The 23,295-nt window shown below is 43.9% G+C and overlaps 1 protein-coding gene across 4 annotated transcripts in view; it reads right to left on the minus strand.

Annotated features, from left to right (window-relative positions):
* znrf1 (zinc and ring finger 1) overlaps positions 1 to 23,295 on the minus strand; it is a 32,165-nt gene that overhangs the window by 7,244 nt on the left and 1,626 nt on the right. For all 4 annotated transcript variants that reach the window (XM_020456821.2, XM_020456823.2, XM_020456820.2 and 1 more), the window contains one exon: positions 7,804 to 7,899. In XM_020456821.2, the coding sequence (XP_020312410.1) occupies positions 7,804 to 7,899 (96 nt within the window). The remainder of the gene's footprint in view (positions 1 to 7,803; positions 7,900 to 23,295) is intronic.

The raw sequence follows: 23,295 nt of genomic DNA on the forward strand, positions 1-23,295 counted from the left end.
ATAGCCCTTACAGAGAGAGAGGAGAGTTGGAGAGAGAGAGAGAGGAGAAAGAAAGAGTTTGGCTTTTACAGCACAGGTGATGGCTGCCTGCTAGTCTGGAGGACACACAGAGTCAGACAGGGAAGCAAGCCATGCTTGAGAAAGCCATAAAAGAAAAAGTACTTTCATCCTATTTGATGTGTTTGGGAAGAATGCCAAATCTCTGTTGGCAATATACTGTATGCAAATGACACTGAGTGGGAAAGGAGTTTATCTGTGAAATAAAAATGAATAATTCAATAACGTCAAGATATTACACTGTCTCTTACAGTTGATGGCGGACGGTGCTGTTTTTGACCAATATTAATGCACTTATATATTTCTGTATTAGCTGGGTGTCACCACCCCTATGTTAATCTCCTATCAGGATCAATACTGGCTGGGGTGGGCAGGAGTTCACAGGTATAAGCACCATTAAAGACCACTGGGTAAACCACACAAATAATGTGTGGCATTTCTAACCAGTAACCAATATCACAATGTCAATCTGGCTGGCCAGATACCCACACACTGCATGGATCCTCTATGTCATTATAATAGACACACACAACTCTCTAGCTGCTCCACAAACAGAAACAGTAAGAATACAGACAGACACACACATTTATCACTGCCACTGCAGACAGGGTGTGTGTGTGTGTGTGGTACATTGGCCATGCAGAGAGATCTGCTGATGTGTGACAGGAAGCGGGCCCAGCTGATTGACAATGGGCCACAGAGCATTCTGGGAAATAAGATAAGCCGCAGCCCTGTCCCTATGTGTCACTAACTCAGGGGATTGCAGAGCGAGAGGGGGGGGAGGACAGAGAGGAAGAAATTTGAAAGGACAGTTGAAAAACAACCCCAAAAAATGAGAGATTTCTCCTCTTACTCTTTATCAGCCATCTCTGTATCACTCTCCAGATTCTTCCATCCTTCTCAGTCAGTCTCTGTACTATTCCATCCATTCCAGTCAGTTTCGCTCTACTTTTGCTGCTCACTATCAAGCCAGGCAACCTGGGCTACTATTGCCGGATACCAAGCACGCTAAGCGGTTAGCCCTTGTTTTAGGACCACCGATTTCCAGAGGTTTCTACTGCTGGCGTCTCTCATTTCACGGAGTGAATAGCGTGCTCGTCCTACTATCATTACTATCATGCCTCCAAAAAAAGGCAAGGACCACATCTCTGCTGGACAGGTACATGAACTCTTGGAGAAGCAGAACGTTTTCTGTAAGGAAATGATACTTCAGCAGGAAAATAACTGTAAAAGCTTCATACAAATGATCATGGAGTCGACCAACAAACAGCTGGACGACCTGACTAAAGATGTACAAGACATTAAAACAAGCATTCACACAGAAGGATGTGGATGAAGACACACTTGCAGATACACTTTCCAGAAACTGTTCCTTGATGCAGAATGAAATCGCCACAGTCAGGGAGGGCCTCCAGAACATGTCTGGGAAGGCAGAATGAAATCACCAGTCAGGGAGGGCCTCCAGAACATGTCTGGGAAGGCAGAATGAAATCGCCACAGTCAGGGAGGGCCTCCAGAACATGTCTGGGAAGGCAGAATGAAATCACCACAGTCAGGGAGGGCCTCCAGAACATGTCTGGGAAGGCAGAATGAAATCACCACAGTCAGGGAGGGCCTCCAGAACATGTCTGGGAAGGCAGAATGAAATCACCACAGTCAGGGAGGGCCTCCAGAACATGTCTGGGAAGGCAGAATGAAATCACCACAGTCAGGGAGGGCCTCCAGAACATGTCTGGGAAGGCAGAATGAAATCACCACAGTCAGGGAGGGCCTCCAGAACATGTCTGTGAAGGCAGAATGAAATCACCAGTCAGGGAGGGCCTCCAGAACATGTCTGGGAAGGCAGAATGAAATCACCACAGTCAGGGAGGGCCTCCAGAACATGTCTGGGAAGGCAGAATAAAATCACCACAGTCAGGGAGGGCCTCCAGAACATGTCTGGGAAGGCAGAATGAAATCACCAGTCAGGGAGGGCCTCCAGAACATGTCTGGGAAGGCAGAATGAAATCGCCACAGTCAGGGAGGGCCTCCAGAACATGTCTGGGAAGGCAGAATGAAATCACCACAGTCAGGGAGGGCCTCCAGAACATGTCTGGGAAGGCAGAATGAAATCACCACAGTCAGGGAGGGCCTCCAGAACATGTCTGGGAAGGCAGAATGAAATCACCACAGTCAGGGAGGGCCTCCAGAACATGTCTGTGAAGGCAGAATGAAATCACCAGTCAGGGAGGGCCTCCAGAACATGTCTGGGAAGGCAGAATGAAATCCCCACAGTCAGGGAGGGCCTCCAGAACATGTCTGGGAAGGCAGAATGAAATCACCACAGTCAGGGAGGGCCTCCAGAACATGTCTGGGAAGGCAGAATGAAATCCCCACAGTCAGGGAGGGCCTCCAGAACATGTCTGGGAAGGCTGATTACCTGGATGGACATTCGAGGAGAAATAATCTTGTAATAGACGGTATCCAGGGGAGCCAAAGTGAGACATGGGCTGAATCAGAGGACAATGTTTGAAAGCTGTTTTCTGAGGAGCTACAACTGGATCAACAGGTAGAGCTGGAACGTGCTCACCGGTCTGGGAAACCAGGGGGCACTGGTGGTGCAAATGGAACCAGACCCAGGACAATTGTAGTGAAATTCTTCAGGTTTAAGGATAAACATGCAGTCCTTGAAAAAGCCAAACGTCTTAAAAGGGTCCTTCGTCTTCATCAATGAGGGTTTCTCAGATGCAGTCCGTCAAAGAAGAAAGGAACTAATACCAGCCATGAAGGCTGCAAGAGAACGAGGTGACATAGCATATCTGAGGTATGACAAACTGATTGTTCACCTCAGTTAACTCCCAAGGAGTTAGGAGGAGCGACAGACAAGTCATTCCAGCTCCACACACACACACACACATCTCTCAGATTCCAACTGCTGATTCATGTTTGGACATATAAATACTGTGCATCTACCAAAGAAAGGTCTGTTAATTGCTCACTTGAATATATGCAGTTCAAGGAACAAAATTCATGAAATATGCTGTCTAGTGCAGTCAAACAATATTAATGTATTGGCAATAACAGAGACTCACATGGACACTTCTCTTGAGGATGCTGAGATCTCTATACCTGGAAATAATTTGTTCAGGAGGGACAGAAATAGATATGGGGGCGCAGTTGCAGTTTACATCCAGAGTCATATTCCAGTAAAACAACGTAAGGACTTCATGTTGAATGGATTAGAGGTGCTACGGGTACAGGTGGATTTACCACATTTGAAACCTAAACTAGTTGGTTGCTGCTATAGGCCACCTGGTGCTGATGTGAAATATATTGATGTAATTTTCCAAATGTTGGATAAGGTATCTGATGAAAATAGGGAAATATATTTAGGGAGGGTAGATATGAATATTGCTTTTTTAACTGTCCAATGAGAAAGAAACGTATTTCTGTTGCCAATGTACAGTTGAAGTCAGAAGTTTACATACACCTTAGCCAAATACATTTAACACTCAGTTTTTCACAATCCCTGACATTTAATCAGAGTAGAAATTCCCTCTCTTATGTCAGTTAGGATCACCACTTAATATTAAGAGTGTGAAATGTCAGAATAATCGTAGAGAGAATGATTTATTCAGCTTTTATTTCTTTCATCACATTCCCAGTGGGTCAGAAGTTTACATACACTCAATTAGTATTTGGTTGCCTTTCAATTGCCTTTCAATTGTTTAACTTGGGTCAGACATTTCGGGTAGCCTTCCACAAGCTTTGGGTGAATTTCGGCCCATTCCTCCTGACAGAGCTGGTGTAACTGAGTCAGGTTTGTAGGCCTCCTTCCTCGCACACGCTTTTTCAGTTCAGCCCACAAATTTTCTATGGGATTGAGGTCAGGGCTTTGTGATGGCCACTCCAATACCTTGACTTTGTTGTCCTTAAGCCATTTGCCACAACTTTGGAAGTATGCTTGGGGTTGTTGTCCATTTGGAAGACCCATTTGCAACCAAGCTTTAACTTCCTGACTGATGTCTTGAGATGTTGCTTCAATATATCCACAATCCACAGTCCCTCCTGCAACAAAGCACCCACACAACATGATCCTGCCACCCTCGTGCTTTACGGTTGGGATGGTGTTCTTCGACTTGCAAGCCTCCCCATTTTTCCTCCAAACATAACAATGGTTGTTATGGCCAAACAGTTCTATTTTTGTTTCATCAGACCAGAGGACATTTCTCCAAAAAGCATGATCTTTGTCCCCACGTGCAGTTGCAAACCGTAGTCTGGCTTTTTTTTATGGTGGTTTTGGAGCAGTGGCTTCTTCCTTGCAGAGCGCCCTTTCAGGTTATGTCAATATAGGACTCGTTTTACAGTGGATATAGATACTTTTGTACCCGTTTCCTCCAGCATCTTCACAAGGTCCGTTGCTGTTGTTCTGGGATTGATTTGCACTTTTCCCACCAAAGTACATTCATCTCTAGGAGACAGAACACGTCTCCTTCCTGAGCGGTATGACGGCTGCGTGGTCCCATGGTGTTTATACTTGCGTACTATTATTTGTACAGATGAACGTGGTACCTTCAGGCATTTGGAAATTGCTCCCAAGGATGAACCAGACTTGTGGAGGTCTACATTTTTTTTGTTGCAGTGATCATAACTTGGTTGCACGCACTAGGAAAACTAAAATACCAAAAGCTGGCCCTAAGATAATCTACCTCAGGTCCTACAGAGGGTTCAATCAGGACTCATTTGTGGATGATTAAAAATGTGCAACGGTTAGAAGTGTGTAGTGAGGATGATCCTGATAATGTCACTTAAGTTCATGAAATAATTTATGGTTGTTAGTTGATAAGCACGCCCCTTTGAGAAAATGCACTGTGAGGTCAAACGGTGCCCCATGGATTGATGATGAGCGGAGAAATGTAATGATTCAACGTTATGATGCCAAAAAAAAGTAGCAGATAAATGTGACACTCTGTTTGATAAGCAAAGTTATTGTAAATTAAGAAATCTTGTGACCAAGCTAAACAAAGGAAAGAAGAAGGGATTCGATCAGCACAAAATTGATGAAGGGTGATTGGAAAAAGCTGTGGGGAACGTTGAACACTTATGGGTAGGAATTCGAACGCGTTCGCCTTTTTTGTTGAATCAGAGGGTCAATTTATTACAAAACCACATGACATCGCAAACTACTTTAATGAATATTTTACAGGCAAAGTGGACAAGTTGAGGAATGCTACGATTCCAACTGATGGCTCAGTGGCATATACCCTTATAAAAGACTGTATCATGAAGGAGAGGCAATGCATGTTCGAATTTCATCAAGTAGAAAGTGAAGAGGTAGAAAGGATGCTGCTGTCTCTTTCAGATGACAAGTCACCTGGTACAGATCATCTTGACGCCAGATTGCTTAGAGCTACAGCTAGCCAAATATCTACCCCAATATTTTGAATAAGTGCTTGATGTAGTGGATGTGCCCAGAAGTCTGGAAAGAGTCAAAGGTTATTCCACTACCTAAGGATAAAAAAAAAATCTGCATTCACTGGTCCTAATAGTCGTCCTATAAGTTTGCTGCCTGAGTTAAGTAAATTATATCTGTACAAATCAAGGATTATTTCTAATGTAGTGATCTGATAACGGGTTTCCAGCATGCGTACAAAGAAGGGCATTCTACGAGTACGGCCTTAGCACAAATGACAGATTATTGGTTAAAGAGTATGGATGACAGTAAGTTAGTTGGTGTTGTGTTGCTAGATTTCAGTGCTGCTTTTGATGTAATTGATCATGAACTGTTACTAGGTAAACTCAAATGTTATGGTTTTAAGTCTGCAGCTCTATCCTAGATGGAAAGCTATCTATCCAGGAGAAGGCAAAAATGGTTCTTTAATGGTAGCTTTTCAAACAATAAATATATACACTGTGGTGTTCCTCAAGGAAGTAGCCCAGGCCAACTTCTCATGAACTTCAGTAATGAACAAAGCAAGAGTGGTCATGTATGCTGATAAATCCACAATGTATAGCGCAGCATCAGAATGTAATGAGCTAACAGATGTACTGAGCAGTGAACCAAGAATGGTGTCTGAGTGGGTTGATATGAACAAATTGTCACACTTAGAGTACTGTCCAGTTATATGGTCATCTGCAGCAAAGAAAGATATAAAACATCTCTAAATCGCTCAAAACAGGGCTGGTAGATTATCTATTCATTGATCTAACCATATGAATATTATCCAAATGCATCAGAATCTCTCATGGCTTCACGTTAAAAACAAATTACAATCTAGTCTTCTGATTTTCTTTAGGTATGTTATATTTAAATTTTTAAAAAACAACTGATTTTTTCAGTCCAGTTAGTACATACTAGCAACACACATAACCACCAAACCAGACAGGCAAATTCAGGGCAGCTAAAACAACCCAAGCCAAGGAGAAATCGCCTTAAAAATATAGTTTTATATAGAGACATAGCTGAATGGAACAATTTACCAATCCATATTTCTCAGGCAAAATGTAAATCCACCTTCAAGAAGAAGAAAAACAACAACATCTAATGCGATAGACCATATGACTGGACGGCAAATAGATAGCATCAACTGAATGTTAAATGTGTTTCCTGTCAGGTATTTTAATGATCTGTATTGTCTACTTGTTGAATGTTTGAGAAGTCTTGATTGTGGTTGTTTGTGATGTCTTGTTAATTGGTGTTGGACCCCAGGAGGATTAGCCAGTGCTACGGCGTTAGCTAATGAGGAACCTAATAAAAATGACAATCTTTTTCTACCCCCATTCCTTTTCAGCCCCTCATCTAGCTCCTTCTCCATCCTGACAGACCTGGCTTTAAATGAGCTCCAGAAAGCAGACTGGTCATACGTGACACGTAGCCCACAGGGTCACCTTCAGCCCCAGACCGGAACGGAAAGTAGTCAATCAAACAGGTAGCAGTCAGTCAATCACAGGGGTGACCAAGGCTGCAGGCAGCCATCTCAGCTAGTCACGCTGTCACTCAAACAACCTGGAGCCAGGCCGGCACACATGGTCACGGGAAAAGAACAGCAGACAAGGACCCATAATGCCCTGGGAAAGCTGATTGTATACCTGAATCGACTCGGAATGTATACTTGGCTTGACTCCCTGAACATACTTATATGTGCCTAGCTGACACTCTGAACTTTTAACTGTCTCTCCCACAATCTGAGCATACTGATTTTCCATGAACCAAAACCAATTACAGAGCTCATGGCATACATACACTATCTCTGTGTATGGCTACTGTATGGTGCATGTAGATCAGGTTTTTCTTGTTTAGATACTGTGATTACTTAAGTACAAGCAGCTCAAGCCATTGATATAGAAATACAGGATTCTAATTCTATTTCTATGGCTACAGTCTGCAATGGACAATCCTGAACTCTCATATCGTGTCCTACAGTCTGCATGTCCACAGACAGACAGTAGTAATATGGAGAGAATCGATGGAGGGAATAACACTTGCCGTGACCCCCCCAGCTCTGGTGCTAGAGAGACGGCTCATATAAAGTTCACGTCTACATTCCCACAGTCACAGCCAACATCGACATGGGGAGAGATAGGGGGGAGAGAGCATCATAGGAGACGGGGATGAGAGGCTATGTGGGCAAGAGAGAGAGAGAGAGAGAGAGGGCTAATGAGAAGAATGCAAAGATTCAGAGGAGGAAAAGTGACAAACAAGAGGGGAGAGAAGAGATCAAGAGCAGGATATAGGGTCTGGGGAGAGGTAGAGGAAGTGTGTCTCACCATTATAGGACAGGCGGGGCTTGCTTAGACACATGATGAAGTGCACCTCCATCTCATTGGACGCCACAGACTTGGAGCAGACAGGACACTTGAACCCTGCGGAGAACGAGGTTAGACCTTAGTATATACACACGTTACACTGGCGCTCAAAGCAACCATCCAATTTACAACAGTGAATAAGTGAAACAAATGATCTTAGATTATTACAAACCAATGTTCCAAACTAAAATAGGGGCACCACAAACATTGGCATCAACCATGTAGTCACACTGAATCACTCGGTCTGTCTTTTCTAGTCAGCCCCCTTTGCATGACAATGTGATACAGACCTGTCCCCTATTAATCATGTAATACAACACTTATCATCTGTAAAAACGTTGAATGTTTACCTGCATATGGAAAGGGACTGCAGATGGAAATGAGCTGTGTTGCAAAATCGGGTGAGATATACAGTATGTTGTCCCTGACGAATAAACTAAACTCTTTTTCAAACTGTGTTGATACAAATCTGGCACATAGAGTGAGTCATTAATCACATACTGTATATCCCATCCCAAATAGCAGACATGACTTACTGCAAAGCCCTATTTTAGCTATCTCCCTTACGATGTTTGGTTTCAGCTTTGTGCATACAACAGCATTAGCAAAGCAAATAACAGGAGATTACATCAATTCCTGGCGTCGCTCTCTATCCAGCCACGGGTTGAGTTTTGCATTATGAGCTCTCAATACTGCTTAATAAATCCAGACACTAGTAGTGTTCAGTTGGCTGCACCCAACACTTTAAAATGTACACAGCAACCATAAAACAGACACCAGGGTAGTGTCCCAATTGGCACCCTTCCCCTATATAGTGCACTACTTTGGAATATAGGGTCTCGTTTGGGACGCAACCCAGTAGTGTTTAGCTGGCTGCTGCACCAAACCCTTTACATTTATTTACACAGTTACCATGCCAGATCCCACAGCGCTGGGCTGGACTTGCCAGTGTTTTAATGCACAATAGCAAGCAGGCCATTATCACGTTGGCCATGAAACCACTCAGTACAGCGACCACGCTGTGCTGTGTGTGCATGGCCAGAAATGAGCTCAGCCGTGCCAAAATCAGCGTGCTTTTGGTAGAATTATAACCATGCACTCATGAAGATGTTGCTATTAATTTATACTGGTAGCATATGACCGAGTTATTCTTCATTCCTAGTTAGTTATTCATGTAATGTTTTAGAAATGGTACATATGTGCTGCTGGGACAGCAGTGGGCAGAATGTGTCCTTCCGTATTTTCTCTTATGTGTCAGTGGTGAGATTCGTAACCGTATTGCCCATGGACAATATGTGCTTGGGAGACTGCAGCACTACCGCTATGCCATGCTACCGCACCAGAATGTGTGTTTAGTGTTAAGTCAGGGTCTAAACTCTTTCTATGGAGGCTTGTCTGGTTTCTATGAGTCTGTCTGGGACTTACCTAGAGAGCATAAAGCAGACAGACCACTACAGTCGGGAGAAGAGTTGGAGAGATTAAGAAAAGCTGTAGAGGTCTAGGTAAGGGAGTAGCTTGGAAGATAAGTTTGACAAAGGGATGAAGGTGAGATTGATAGACAGAGGGAGGGAGAAACTAAGAAGGGAAGTAAATGTAGTCAGTAAACCAGGGCCCCCTCCCCACCCACCAGCCCCCCACGGCAGCTGACCCACTTTTCCCCTGGCTGCTATTTTCAGCCCCTCCTTAGGGACAGACGGAGAGGGGGATGGAAGACATTTGAGAGGAAAAAAGAGAGGTGCAGGAGGACTTCATAAGAGAGATGCTCTGCAGAGTTTGGATGGCCCTGATGGACAGAGAAAGACCATGAATCCCCTCCCAGAAGGCAAGAGGCCAGAGAGGCCCTGTCTGTAAATGGCAAAGCAGACATTATATGGCAGCATCTCTATGACCATTCCAATGATCAAAGAAGTGTTCAAACAGAGTTCCCTTGACAACACTGTGGACCTTTTACCCTCATCATGGAATGGAAACAATGCTAATTTACCCTTCCCTTTCTTGTTCAGACTTTCGGCCATTTTCTCTCACTGAATATAAGTGTGTGTGTGTGTCCATCCACTGAGGCGACATCAGCCTCTGAGAACATACTGTAACTGAGAAATAGCACTCTACTGTGAGGTCAAATAGGGGCAAAAGAAAAATCACAAGAATGCATCAAAACATAAGCAAACAAAGACATTCGCCACAGTGAACACAGTGTGTGTCATGAACACAGAGCTGGCCCTTCATCAAACTACACGTACAAGACATACTTCATACCGGCAGAGAGAGCACAAATAATCAACACAAACAAATGTACCTACATGAAACTAAGACTAACCACCACACCATAACAGATTTATCATGTGTGATCACGCTCTCCGTGGCCAAAGTAAGTGGGACCTTTAAACAGGTTAAATTCACAAGGCCAGATGGATTACCAGGATGCGTACTCAGAGCATGCGCTGACCAGCTGACAAGTGTCTTCACTGACATTTCCAACATCTTCCTGACTCAGTCTGTATACCTACACGTTACAAGCAGACCACCATAGTCCCTGAGCCCAAGAACACCAATGTAACCTGTCTAAATGACTATCACCCCATAGCACTCATATCTGTAGCCATGAAATGCTTTGAAAGGTTGGTCATAGCTCACATCAACACCATCATTCCAGAAACCCTGGATCAACTCCAATTCGCATACCGCATTAGACCCTGACAACACATCCACAGATGACAATCTCCATTGCACTCCACACTGCCCTTTCCCACCTGGACAAAAGGAAGACCTACGTGAGAATGCTGTTCATTGACTACATCTCAGCATTCAACACCATAGCACCCTCCAAGCTATTTTTGTAATTTTATTTTACTAGGCAAGTCAGATAAGGGGCGGCAGCGTAGCCTAGTTGTTAGAGCGTTGGACTAGTAACCGGAAGGTTGCAAGTTCAAACCCCCGAGCTGACAAGGTACAAATCTGTCGTTCTGCCCCTGAACAGGCAGTTAACACACCGTTCCTAGGCCGTCATTGAAAGTAAGAATGTGTTCTTAACTGACTTGCCTAGTTAAATAAAGGTAAATAAATAAGAACAAATTCTTATTTACAATGACGGCCTACACTGGCCAAACCCGGACCAATTGTGCGCCACCCTATGGGACTCACAATCCCCGCCGGTTGTGATACAGCCTGGATTCAAACCAGGGTGTCTGTAGTGACGCCTCTAGCACTGAGACTCAGTGCCTTAGACCGCAGACCGCAGCGCCACTCGGGAGACCATCACTAAATTAAGGACCCTGGGATTAAACACTTCCCTCTGCAACTGGATCATTGACTTCCTGATGGGAGTTGGTAAGGGTAGGGAACAACACATCCGCCACGCTTATCCTCAACACTGGGGCCCATCAGGGGTGCATGCTAAGTCCCCTCCTATACTCCCTGTGCCCACGACTGCGTGGCCGCGCATGACTCCAACACCATCATTAACACCACAGCCTGATCACCAACGACAATGAGACAGCCTACAGGGAGGTCAGAGACCTGGCATTGTGGTGCCAGGACAACAACCTCTCCCTCAATGTCCGCAAGACAAAAGGAGCTGATCGTGGACTACAGGAAATGGATGGTTGAGTATGCCCCCATCCACGGGTCTGTAGTGAAGCATGTCAAGAGCTTGAAGTTCCTCTGTGTCCACATCACTAATGAATTATCATGGTCCAAACTCACCAACACAGTCGTGAAGAGGGCACGACAATGCCTCTTCCCCTTCAGGAGGCTGAAAAGATTCGGCACGGGCCCTCAGATCTTCAAAAGGTTCTACAGCTGCACCATTGAGAGCATCTTGACTGGCTGCATCACTGCTTGGTATGGCTAATGCTTGGCAAGGCGCTACAGAGGGTAGTGCGCACGGCCCAGTAAATCACCGGGGCCAAGCTCTCTGCAATCCAGGACCTCTATCTAAGGCGGTGTCAGTGGAAGGCCCTAAACATTGTCAAAGACTCCAGCCATCCAAGTCATAGACTGTTCTCTCTGCTACTGCACGGTACGCGGCTCGGTGCACCTGGAACCGACAGGACCCTGAGCAACTTCTACCCCAAGCCATAACACTGCTAGACCCTTTTGGCACTAACTATTTTGACTTCTCACATACGCTGCTGTTACGGTTTATTATCTATCCTGTTGCCTAGTCACTTTATCGCTGCCTACATTATATGCCACAGGATGCTGCTGAGGAAAGGGCGGCTTATAATAATGGCCGGAACGGAGCGAATGGAAGAGCGTCGCTGTATTTGAAACCATTCCACTCCAACCATTACCATGAGTCCGTCCACCCCAATTAAGGTGACACCAATCTCCTGTGGTATATGTACATATCTACCTTAATTACCTCATAGCGCTGCACATCAACTTTGTACTGGTACCCCGTGTATACAGCCAAGTTAGCGTTACTCATTGTGTATTTATTCCTTGCGTCATTATCTTTCTATTATTTCTGTTTTTCTTCTCTCTGCATTGTTGGGACCCGTAAGCACTTCACTGTTACTCTACCTGTTGTTTACGAAGCGTGTGACAAATAAAAATGGTATTTGGTTTGATATTCTTACTAGGTAATAGTACAGCCACTGTATACCTACCCTGAACAATGTAGAGTACAGATGTCACACAACTGTATAGATATCAAGCCATTGTTAAAGTAACTATGGAGTGGGCATGCTAAGCCCAAGCTGACCAGCGTGCTGCCCCCATGTTCCTGTAGGTGAAATAGAGCCGTCACACTGCGCTTCTGTTAAAGTGTCCCAAGGCGCCTCGCGACAAAGCCGACACTTTTCTCAAGCCGAGCCGACTGACTCAATCTCTGCTTCATGCATTTTTCATGATACCGTCAATGACAACGAATTCAAAACCTTACAAAAATACCTGTCTCGGAAGCTCATAAAATGCCCATGACTGGCCACCAGCATTATGATAGCTTCCTTCCTCAGGATCATTACCCTCTCGATACCTAACCCCTCCTCTCCCCTGTGTGTGAGAGAAGAAAAACCATCTCCTTTTTTTAGATGATGTCAAACTGCATTTACCCTTCTTCAGAAGCACTTCAAATGTGAATTACTGTGATTTAAGACAAAATTGTAAACATTAGGCATGAGAAATGGATCACTTAAACCACCAAACAAAAAAAGAAGTAGATAGATAGGATCAGCACCCTACATGACTTTAGATCAAATTAACGGTTAGGTTAATTGTTTTGTAAACCACACTCCGACTGAATCAATACATTGTTGTGACAAGTGTATTCAACCGTCACATAAATATCTAGGCTCTAGGCCAGGTTGAAACGGAAGACCGAAAAACACAAAAAGGTTTTGGATAAATGCTACTATTTGCAAATAACAGTGAACTGCTGATGGTAAGGCAAGGCCATGCATCTGACACAATATTTCACTCATGTGGCACAAACATCACTGCATAAGCACAGTTAAAATACCTCCGAATAATTTCCTCCACACGGGTCTTTTGGGGGCCATAAGTGAGATTTGGTTGGGGGGCCCCTCACGTCACAGTAAAACACTATAGTGGCCCCCCTCTTGATGGTGGAGAGAAAACTGTGAAGTTTTAAAGTTAATTTCCTGCAATTCTACACATTTTGTCATGGGGCGTAGAGAACATGTTGCAGTTTTATAAAAAATGTCATGCAATTCTAGGGCAGAGACAAAATGTGCACTTTTACAGCTAATTTCCTGCAAATCTACCTATTTTCCATGGGATTGAGAGAGATTTTTGCCATTTTAAAGCTGGGGAAAAGCAGGAGCTGAGACAAAACGCTAGTTGACTTGACAAACAAGACGAACTGGCAACAGACAAACAGAGAACACGGGTATAAGTACCCAGGGGATAATGGGGAAGATGGGCGACACCTGGAGGGGGATGGAGACAAGCACAAGGACAGGTGAAATAGATCAGATATGCATCTGTTGGTCACAGATACCTTAAATAAAAAGTAGGGTGTGGATCAGATCACCAGTCTGTATCTGGTGTGACCACCATTTGCCTCTTGCAGCGTGACACACCTCCTTTGCATAGAGTTGATCAGGCTGTCAATTGTGGCCTGTGGAATATTGTCATTCCACAGGCCACAGGCTTGTCTCCACTTCCCTCCAGGTGTCACCCATCTTCCCCATTATACCCTGGGTACTTATACCTGTGTGCTCGGTTTGTCTGTTGCCAGTTCGTCTTGTTTGTCAAGTCAACGAGCATTTTGTATGCACTCCTCTTCAATGGCTGAGACATTGCTGAATAATGGCGGGAACTGGAACAGGATGTCGTACACGTTGATCCAGAGCATCCCAAACAGGCTCAAATGGGTGACATGTCTGGTAAGTATGCAGGCCATGGAAGAACTGGGACATTTTCAGCTTCCAGGAATTGTGTACAGTTCCTTGCGACATGGGGCTGTGCATTATCATGCTGAAATATAAGGTGATGGCGGCGGATGAATGGCATGACACTGGGCCTCAGGATCTCATCACTGCATCTCTGTGCATTCAAATTGCCATTGATAAATGCAATTGTGTTTGTTGTCCGTTGCTTATGCCTGCCAATACCATAACCCCTGTTCACAACATTGACATGAGCAAACCGCTCGCCCACACGACGCCGTACACGCTCTGCAATCTGCCCAGTACAGTAGGAACAGGGATTCATCCGTGAAGAACACACTTCTCCAGCGTGCCAGTGGCCATCGAAGGTGAACATTTGTCCACTGAAGTGGGTTACGACGCCAAACTGCAGTCAGGTCAAGACCCTGGTTAGGTCGACAGTTTGTGCAGAAATTCTTTGTGTGTGCAAACCCCAGTTTCATCAGCTGTCCAGATGGCTGGTCTCAGACGATCCTGGAGGTGAAGAAGCCAGATGGAGGTCCTGGGCTGAAGTGGTTATACGTGGTCTGCGGTCGTAAGGCCGGATGGACATACTGCCAAATTCTTTAAAATGTTGGAAGCAGCTTAAGGTAGAGAAATTAACCTTAAATTATCTGGCAACAGCTCTGGTGAACATTCCTGCAGTCAGCATGTCACTCCCTCAAAACTTGTGGCATTGTGTTGTGTGACATAAGTGCACATTTTAGAGTGGCCTTTTACTGTCCCCAGCACAAGGAGCACCTGTGTAAAGATCATGCTGTTTAATCAGCTTCTTGATATGCCACACTTGTCAGGTGGATGGACTATCTTCGTAAATAAAAAATGTTGAGAGAAATAAGCTTTTTGGTGTATGGAAAATTTCAGGGATCTTTTATTTCAGCTCATGAAACATGGAACCAACACTTTACATGTTGCATGTATATTTTTGTTCCGTGTACTATATATTATTTGTATTTTTTCACTTGGGGGCCTCCTAGCGACCACTTATGCCTGGAACCGGCCCTGCCTCCACAGGCCAAAACTGTGAGCCAGATGAACACTAACTGGGAAAGATCTGGTTTTGAATTAATAAAGTATACATTTTCAGTTCAGATGTTCTGAAGACCATCATGACACACTCACCCAAAGTCAACACACTATTTTAATTAATTGTAGCAATTCATTTAGACAAATGTTTGGCTTCTACCTTGAACTTGTATTGATTTTAAGGCAATCATGAATCTTAACACTTCATGAATCATTAATCTCTACTTAAAGCAATCCTGTCATCGCCTCAAGCATTCTGCATAAATTATACAATGCATTCGTTAAGTATTCAGACCCCTTGCCTTTTTCCACATTGTTACATTACAGCCTTATTCTAAAATAGATACAATTTTTTAAAATCTTCATCACTCCACACAATACTCCATAATGACAAAGCGAAGACAGGTTTTTAGAAATTAAAGCAAATGTATTAAAATAAAAAATAAAAAAACCTTACTTACATAAGTATTCAGACCCTTTGCTATGAGACTCGAAATTAAGCTCAGGTGCATCATTTTTCCATTGATCATCCTTGAGATGTTTCTAAAACTTGATTGGAGTCCATCTGAGGTAAATTCAATTGATTGGACATGATTTGGAAAGGCACACACCTGTCTATATAAGGTCCCACGGTTGACAGTGCATGTCAGAGCAAAACCCAAGCCATGAGGTCAAAGGAATTGTCTATAGAGCTCCAAAACAGGATTGTGTCGAAGCACAGATCTGGGGAAGGGTACCAAAACAATTCTGAAGCCTTAGAGGTCCCCATAAACACAGCGCCCTCGATCATTCTTAAATGGAAGAAGTTTGGAACCACCAAGACTCTTCCTAGAGCTGGCCGCCCGGCCAAACAGAGCAATCGGGGGAGAAGGGAGGTGACCAAGATCCCAATGGTCACGCTGACAGAGCTCCATAATTCCTCTGCGGAGATGGTATAACCTTCCAGAAGGAAGGTTACCATCTCTGCAGCACTCCACCAATCAGGCCTTTATGATAGAATGGCCAGACGGAAGCCACTCCTCAGTAAAAGGCACATGACAGCCCACTTGGTGTTTGCCAAAAGGTACCTAAAGGACTCAGACAATGAAAAACTTAATTCTCTGGTCTGATGAAACCAAAATGAATGCCAAGCATCACGTCTGGAGGAAACCTGGCACCATCCCTACGGTGAAGCATGGTGGTGGCAGCATCATGCTGTGGGGATGTTTTCAGCGGCAGGGACTGGGAGACTAGTCAGGATTGCGGGAAAGATGAACGGAGCAAAGTACAGAGAGATCCTTGATGAAAACCTGCTCCAGAGCGCTCAGGACCTTAGACTGGAGCGAAGGTACACCTTCAAAAACAGGACAACGACCCTAAGCACACAGCCAAGATAACGCAGGAGTGGCATTTGGACAAGTCTCTGAATGTCATTGAGTGGCCCAGTGTTAATAGAATTTATATGTTTAAATGAATGATTTGAATATTCCACCCTGAAACCATAATTGTATGAAATTGATTAGGATCATAAAATTATTATTAATGATGTGTGTAGTTTTAGTCAGAATTAGGGTAAAACAAAATAATTGTACAATATGTCTCTATAATATCTTAAACACAGACTGTCTGAGCAAAATTCGGTGCCGACCTTGGCTAGGGGCCACAGAGATTTGGGAGAGGGCAGGGAGTACTTCTCACGGTCTCCATACTCTATGTCGGCTGGGTAGGGAGACAGTATGTGCGTAGGATACCTTCTGTTTGTGTGTGAAAGTATGTGCGTAAGGAGCCAATATAAAATGAATGGTTTTGTACAACGAACTAGTGCTCTCGTGAATAAACATTTTGGCTATCATAGCTGGGCCTCAGTCTGTTTTATTCAACCAGTATCTTGCAAATCCTGGGTTGCAGACTGAGTAGTTTAATTGAATTGGGTTATGAACATTGAGAACATAATTCTCGTAACACCCAGCCAGAGCCAAGACTTGAACCCGATCGAACATCTCTGGAGAGACCTGAAAATAGCTGTGCATTGACACTACCCATCCAACCTGACAGAGCTTGAGAGGATCTGCAGAGAAGAATGGGAGAAACTCCCCAAATACACGTGTGCCAAGCTTGCCGCGCCAATACCCAAGAAGACTTGTGGCTGTAGTCGCTGCCAAAATTTGCTTCAACAAAGTACTGAATAAAGAGTCTGAATACTTATGTAAATGTGAGGTTTATGTTGTTTTTTTAAATTATACATTTGCAAACATTTCTAAAAACGTGTTTTCATTATGGGGTATTCTGTACAGATTGCTGAGGGGCGGAAAACAATTTAATTCATTTTAGAATAACGTAACAAAAGGTGGGAAAAGTCAAGGGGTCTGAATAAATTCCTAATGCACTGTATATAATACATGATGGTTTAAATAGATCAGAATATCATTAAACAACATGTATTATTAGAACAAAGTAAGAAGTAAGTTTCAGTGGGTTAAAATGCAAGGATGCCTACCCACCTGTTCCCTTAAATATTCCATAAACATGAACACTATCTAAAGGGAGTATTCACAACAAGAAGACCACCAGCAGATCATTGGATTTCAAAGTCACAATATCAATATTTAGATTCATATTTTAATAGCATTTCCTTGGCTCATTAGTCAAATGCAATGAACACACAAAAAAACAAACACAAAATAAACTCTCCTGACTAGATCTCTCCCTAAATTCATGATGTTTTCAAAATGACATTCGACCGAATCGGTCTTTGCTCAGACTATCATGTAGAGGGAGAGATGGAGGGAAGAGAGGAGCAGGGGAGTTGTGGTAGCCAGCCAGACAAACACAGTACTGAGAGGTTCAGGAGTAGCATTATGAACAGAGCCGAGAGGTACAGTAGCAGACGAACAGAGTGCACATCCCAAATGGCACCCTATTCCTTATACAGATGTAGGATCTTACATTTGAGCCAGTTTGCTACAGCAGGAAAATCACCCTGCTGTAACAGGAAATGTGAATTATGTGGCTTATAATTCATGGACATTTTTGTAGGGGTTGATACATTTTTTAAAAGGGAAAATCTTCAAATACACTACAGGTTTTACATGTCCTACATTGCAGAAAAGTTATCCTGCAACAGGGTGATCAAATTAAGATCCTACATAAGATTCTACAAAAGTTGTGCACTATATAGGGAATAGGGTGCAATTTGGAATGCGACCCTGGTCAAAAGTAGTGCACTATATAGGGAATAGGGTGCTGGTTGGGATGCAAGACAGAGAGAGGGGATAAGACACAAGTAAAGGGTACAGATGGGAAGTCTGTCTCCCTCTAGCAGGCAAGGTGACAACTAGCTCCTTGTAATACCCTGCCCGACCTGCTGTCCAGAAAGCCTCTGTCTCTCTGAGGAGAGCAAACACCTTGCTATTTCAAGCCCTCTCTCTGTCAAGTCAAGGACATAGCTTGTTTACTGTCTACACAGGTCATTAGAGTAGACAAGACAACATAGATTATCTTATTAAATGAGTGACCTTGTTTGTGTATATCTTCTTTCCACGTGTCTGGGTTGGTTGTCCCTCTAATGATGGTACTAAATGAGGAGTGTATGAGCGTGTCTAGAGACCTGTTAAGTCCAGAATACAGGACATTATGTTCAGAATACAGGACATTATGTTCAGAATACAGGACATCATGCCCATACATGGATAGTAGCCATTTGATTACATCACATCCAACTCAAACCCAACTCAGACAACTCTTTACCTTACCGGAAAGAACAGCAGTTTCCATGGAAACAGCTGAATGAGAGAGTCAAAGACTTGGAGAGGGAAAGGGGGAGGAGGGGGCCGAGAGAGCTGACATACTGACCTATTGTTGTTTTAGCTAAACTCTTTGATTGCAGGAAGTAATGTGGCCTTAGATACAGGTGAGACGGGAGTAGAGTATGGGTAGGAGGGAGGTGTGTAATGGCACTGGTGTGTATTGTGTCGGGGAGAAAGGGGTATCATTACACAGCGAATAAGACAGAATGGGCCATTATGCTGTGGTGAGAAACAATGTGATTTAGGTTTGTGATGCTTAATGATTTAGACTAGCATCCAGTGATCAGTAATGCTTACTAGCCATTGGCATTATCAGTGTAGTTGATTGACAGGGGCCATTGCCCCCTGCTACTGATGTCAAAGGTTTATCTTTAGAAAGTCTCTGCTGTATGATGACAGGATTTAGTCCCTACACCACGGCAACGGTCGCCACTGCCTTAGCTCCGTCCATTTGTGGTGTCCTTTTATTAGAAAGGTCTGTCGGCTGTCACTCAACAACAGGCTGTGAAACACTGGTGACAGAAAGTCTGTTAGAGGAACTAGTCAAGCTTCTATCCCTCTCTCACCTTACCTCCGTCTCTCCCTTTCTCCCTCTATCCCTCTCTCACCTTACCTCAGTCTCTCCCTTTCTCCCTCTCTCATCTTACCTCAGTCTCTTCCTTTCTCCCTCTCTCCCTCACCTCAGTCTCTTCCTTTCTCCCACTCTCCCTCACCTCAGTCTCTTCCTTTCTCCCTCTCTCCCTCTCTTCCTTTCTCCCTCTCCTCAGTCTCTTCCTTTCTCCCTCTCCTCAGTCTCTTCCTTTCTCCCTCTCCTCAGTCTCTTCCTTTCTCCCTCTCCTCAGTCTCTTCCTTTCTCCCTCTCCTCAGTCTCTTCCTTTCTCCCTCTCCTCAGTCTCTTCCTTTCTCCCTCTCCTCAGTCTCTTCCTTTCTCCCTCTCCTCAGTCTCTTCCTTTCTCCCTCTCCTCAGTCTCTTCCTTTCTCCCTCTCCTCAGTCTCTTCCTTTCTCCCTCTCCTCAGTCTCTTCCTTTCTCCCTCTCCTCAGTCTCTTCCTTTCTCCCTCTCCTCAGTCTCTTCCTTTCTCCCTCTCCTCAGTCTCTTCCTTTCTCCCTCTCCTCAGTCTCTTCCTTTCTCCCTCTCCTCAGTCTCTTCCTTTCTCCCTCTCCTCAGTCTCTTCCTTTCTCCCTCTCCTCAGTCTCTTCCTTTCTCCCTCTCCTCAGTCTCTTCCTTTCTCCCTCTCCTCAGTCTCTTCCTTTCTCCCTCTCCTCAGTCTCTTCCTTTCTCCCTCTCCTCAGTCTCTTCCTTTCTCCCTCTCCTCAGTCTCTTCCTTTCTCCCTCTCTCCCCTTACCCCAGTCTCTTCCTTTCTCCCTCTATCCCTCCCTGGCCCTCTGTCTCTTGAGGAAACAAGTGTGTGAGGATATTGTGGGGATAGCAAGGAGCAAGCAAGTGTGCATCTTGAAAACAGCAGTGACAAGCAACATGGTTGTCACAGCAACAGAAATCCTCTCTCAGCAATCCAGTGTAGACTGTGTGTGTGTGTCCCTCTTCCTCTGTATACACTGTGCTGAGCTAATGGGAGAAGGGAGAGAGACAGTGTTTGAGGAGATGGGAAAACATAAATAAAATGAGTGACCTATATTGTTGAATCGTGCTGCCAGACAGTTTAGCACATATGTTCCACAATCCCATCATTCCAAAAAGACTTGCCACTAAAACCCAGCCACATCAGTGTGTGTGTCTACAGTAGTGCGTGTGCTCATGTGTGTGTGTTATCGTTGTCATTATTTACGTTTCAATTAAAATGGAGGTGTACACAAGTGAATGATTGCTTATGGCTCTAATCTGAGAACAATCACATTGGTTTCCGCTAAAAGAGAGTTCAGTCAGTGCTCTGCTCAGCTCACATCGGTGAGTGAGTGATTATTTATCTCTGTGACAGGTGACTGAACACGGTGGGTCAAACACAGGAGAGATATTACACAGACCATTGTTAAAGGGTCTTTCATCTGAAAGTGCATAACAACAACCGTAGGTGAACAACTCACTAAGTGACAATGCAGAAAGGACTCTGTTTAGGAACTGCATCAGTGGAGGGAGAATTGTCTCAGTGTTGTTCACTGCTTGCATCTAGATCAAACAGTTGACTATCAGAAGGAGGTTTCCTGTCAGGATCAAGTTTATCAGGCAGTCATACACCAGCCGCGTAGGCACGGAGGAAGCCAGGCCCAACCAATCAGATTGAGCAACAACAACAAAAATATTTACTTGTCAGTGGTCCAAACGGGACATTATTTGTCATGCAAATAAGCTGTTGTGTTTTTGGTCCACCCAAATTTCAGCTGGCCCACCCACAGCACTGTCATACACTATTGATAGAGTGTCAATGCAGTATCATGGAGGCTGAGGAAAAGGACAGGGCAAAACAGTCCAGTTGGTGAAGATCAGAGGCCTCTGTGATATTTGTGCATTTCCACTGTAACGGAATTATGCTGAGACTCAGATATTTCCATTTAAAATGTATGCCAAACAAAAACCATTGATTTCAAAGTTGAACAAACTATACAACTCTTATGCAATATGACTATTTTGAACAATTTACACAGTAAAAAATATTAATTCAATGGAAAAACTGTGCAAAGTTTGGTAACATAATTAATTGGTAACACAGCTTTATTCTGTTACTAAACATATCTGCACAGTTCATCCTGTAAATCAGTTTTTGAAAAATGATCAGGGAAATGTTTAAAAATAGTCCTTGTGAATAAAGTGATTTTTCTTATTCTTCCACACTACGAGGTTGGAATAATACTGTGAAATTGTGAAAATTATAATAATTACTCTTTTGTGTTTTGGTGGGTTGGCGTTGTGGCCTGCCTCCCCACTCAGACCACTCCCAGAAAGTCCTAGCAAAATTCTTGCTTGAGAAATGGCTATTTCCTAAGAAGCATTTTTTTGTATTTTTGACCATTTTAATTGAAAACAATCAGAGTAGGTTCCTTAATTGTTACCCAGAAATGATTTGATAATGAGATAAGAAGGGCTGTCTTGGACCAGTCTAATTCTGCTCCCATAGAATTGCCCATTTGTAATGATCAAACCCTTGGAGAAGTACAGTATATCCCAATGTCATAGGAGTGCTCTGTGACTTTGTGTCATTATTGTTTATTTTGCAGCAGAACTGTCTACGGTCTACCATGGTGGCAACACAAGTCTTTGTGTGTTAAAATGCTTTGCAGACTGACAGTACTGTTTCTAGTTTGACAAATCAATTGAGTTTGACAAATCAATTGAAGGCAACAAGATGTCTGACAAATGCTCCACTGAGATAAGAAATATCCAGAAAAAAAATACTACATACTATGATAGGAGTGTGACCATAACAGACTGGAGGGTTTGAAATTGATACAATTTAAGATTGTGTCTCCGTCTCAAAACGTGCTCTATCAGAGACATAGACAAGGAGCTCGGAATGGAGTTACTGGAAATCTTTAATACTGTTGGTCTAGAATAGACCAGTGTAAGGCATTGGTCTACTTAGCATGGCCTTCACTTTTCAATCCCCATGAATAAATATCCTGTGAAACTGAAACCTGAATACATTGACTATCTTTTCCGTCATTAAGCCTTCTTTAGCCACCCCCCAACCAGAGTGGACAGAAGAAAGCGGTTTTGAAAACAGGGCTAAAATCTGTACCCGAAGCAGGACCAGTGCCTTGCTCACAGAAAGCTTCTCAGTCACATAAACATGAATATCAGGGGTCGCCTAGCGATAAAAGGGAGGCAAACAATCTGGATGATGCCTAACTTTCTGTTTCCCTCCCGTGGGCTGCTGGTTTGGGCTTTGGTAATGAGGGCCTGGGGACCTGAGCCAGTGTCCTCAGTTTTCTGCAGCTCAGGCCCTGACAAGCCCAGTCAGTGAGACATATTGTGGTTTGAGGTAAGCGGATGATACTGCTGGGCCCTCCCTCCTCCTCTCTAATCATAGGCCAATTGACTGAGCTAGATTTGGGAACATGGCTTATTAGCGTCATTTCTCACAACAAGGTATTGGAGACATCCTACCATACAAGAGGTCAGACACTCAATAAACCCTGACTTCGTGGCCTGCTGTACACACATACATGACCTGCACAGCCGCACACACTTCACAAATTAATGAATGAAGTTCCACGGATGGTAGGGAAGTTTGCTGATGACATCTAGCCTAATGTCAATGCATCCCTCTGTAAACCCTGATAACTTCGATATATGC

This window comes from Oncorhynchus kisutch, linkage group LG22, assembly GCF_002021735.2.
Source record: "Oncorhynchus kisutch isolate 150728-3 linkage group LG22, Okis_V2, whole genome shotgun sequence".
NCBI lineage: Eukaryota > Metazoa > Chordata > Actinopteri > Salmoniformes > Salmonidae > Oncorhynchus > Oncorhynchus kisutch.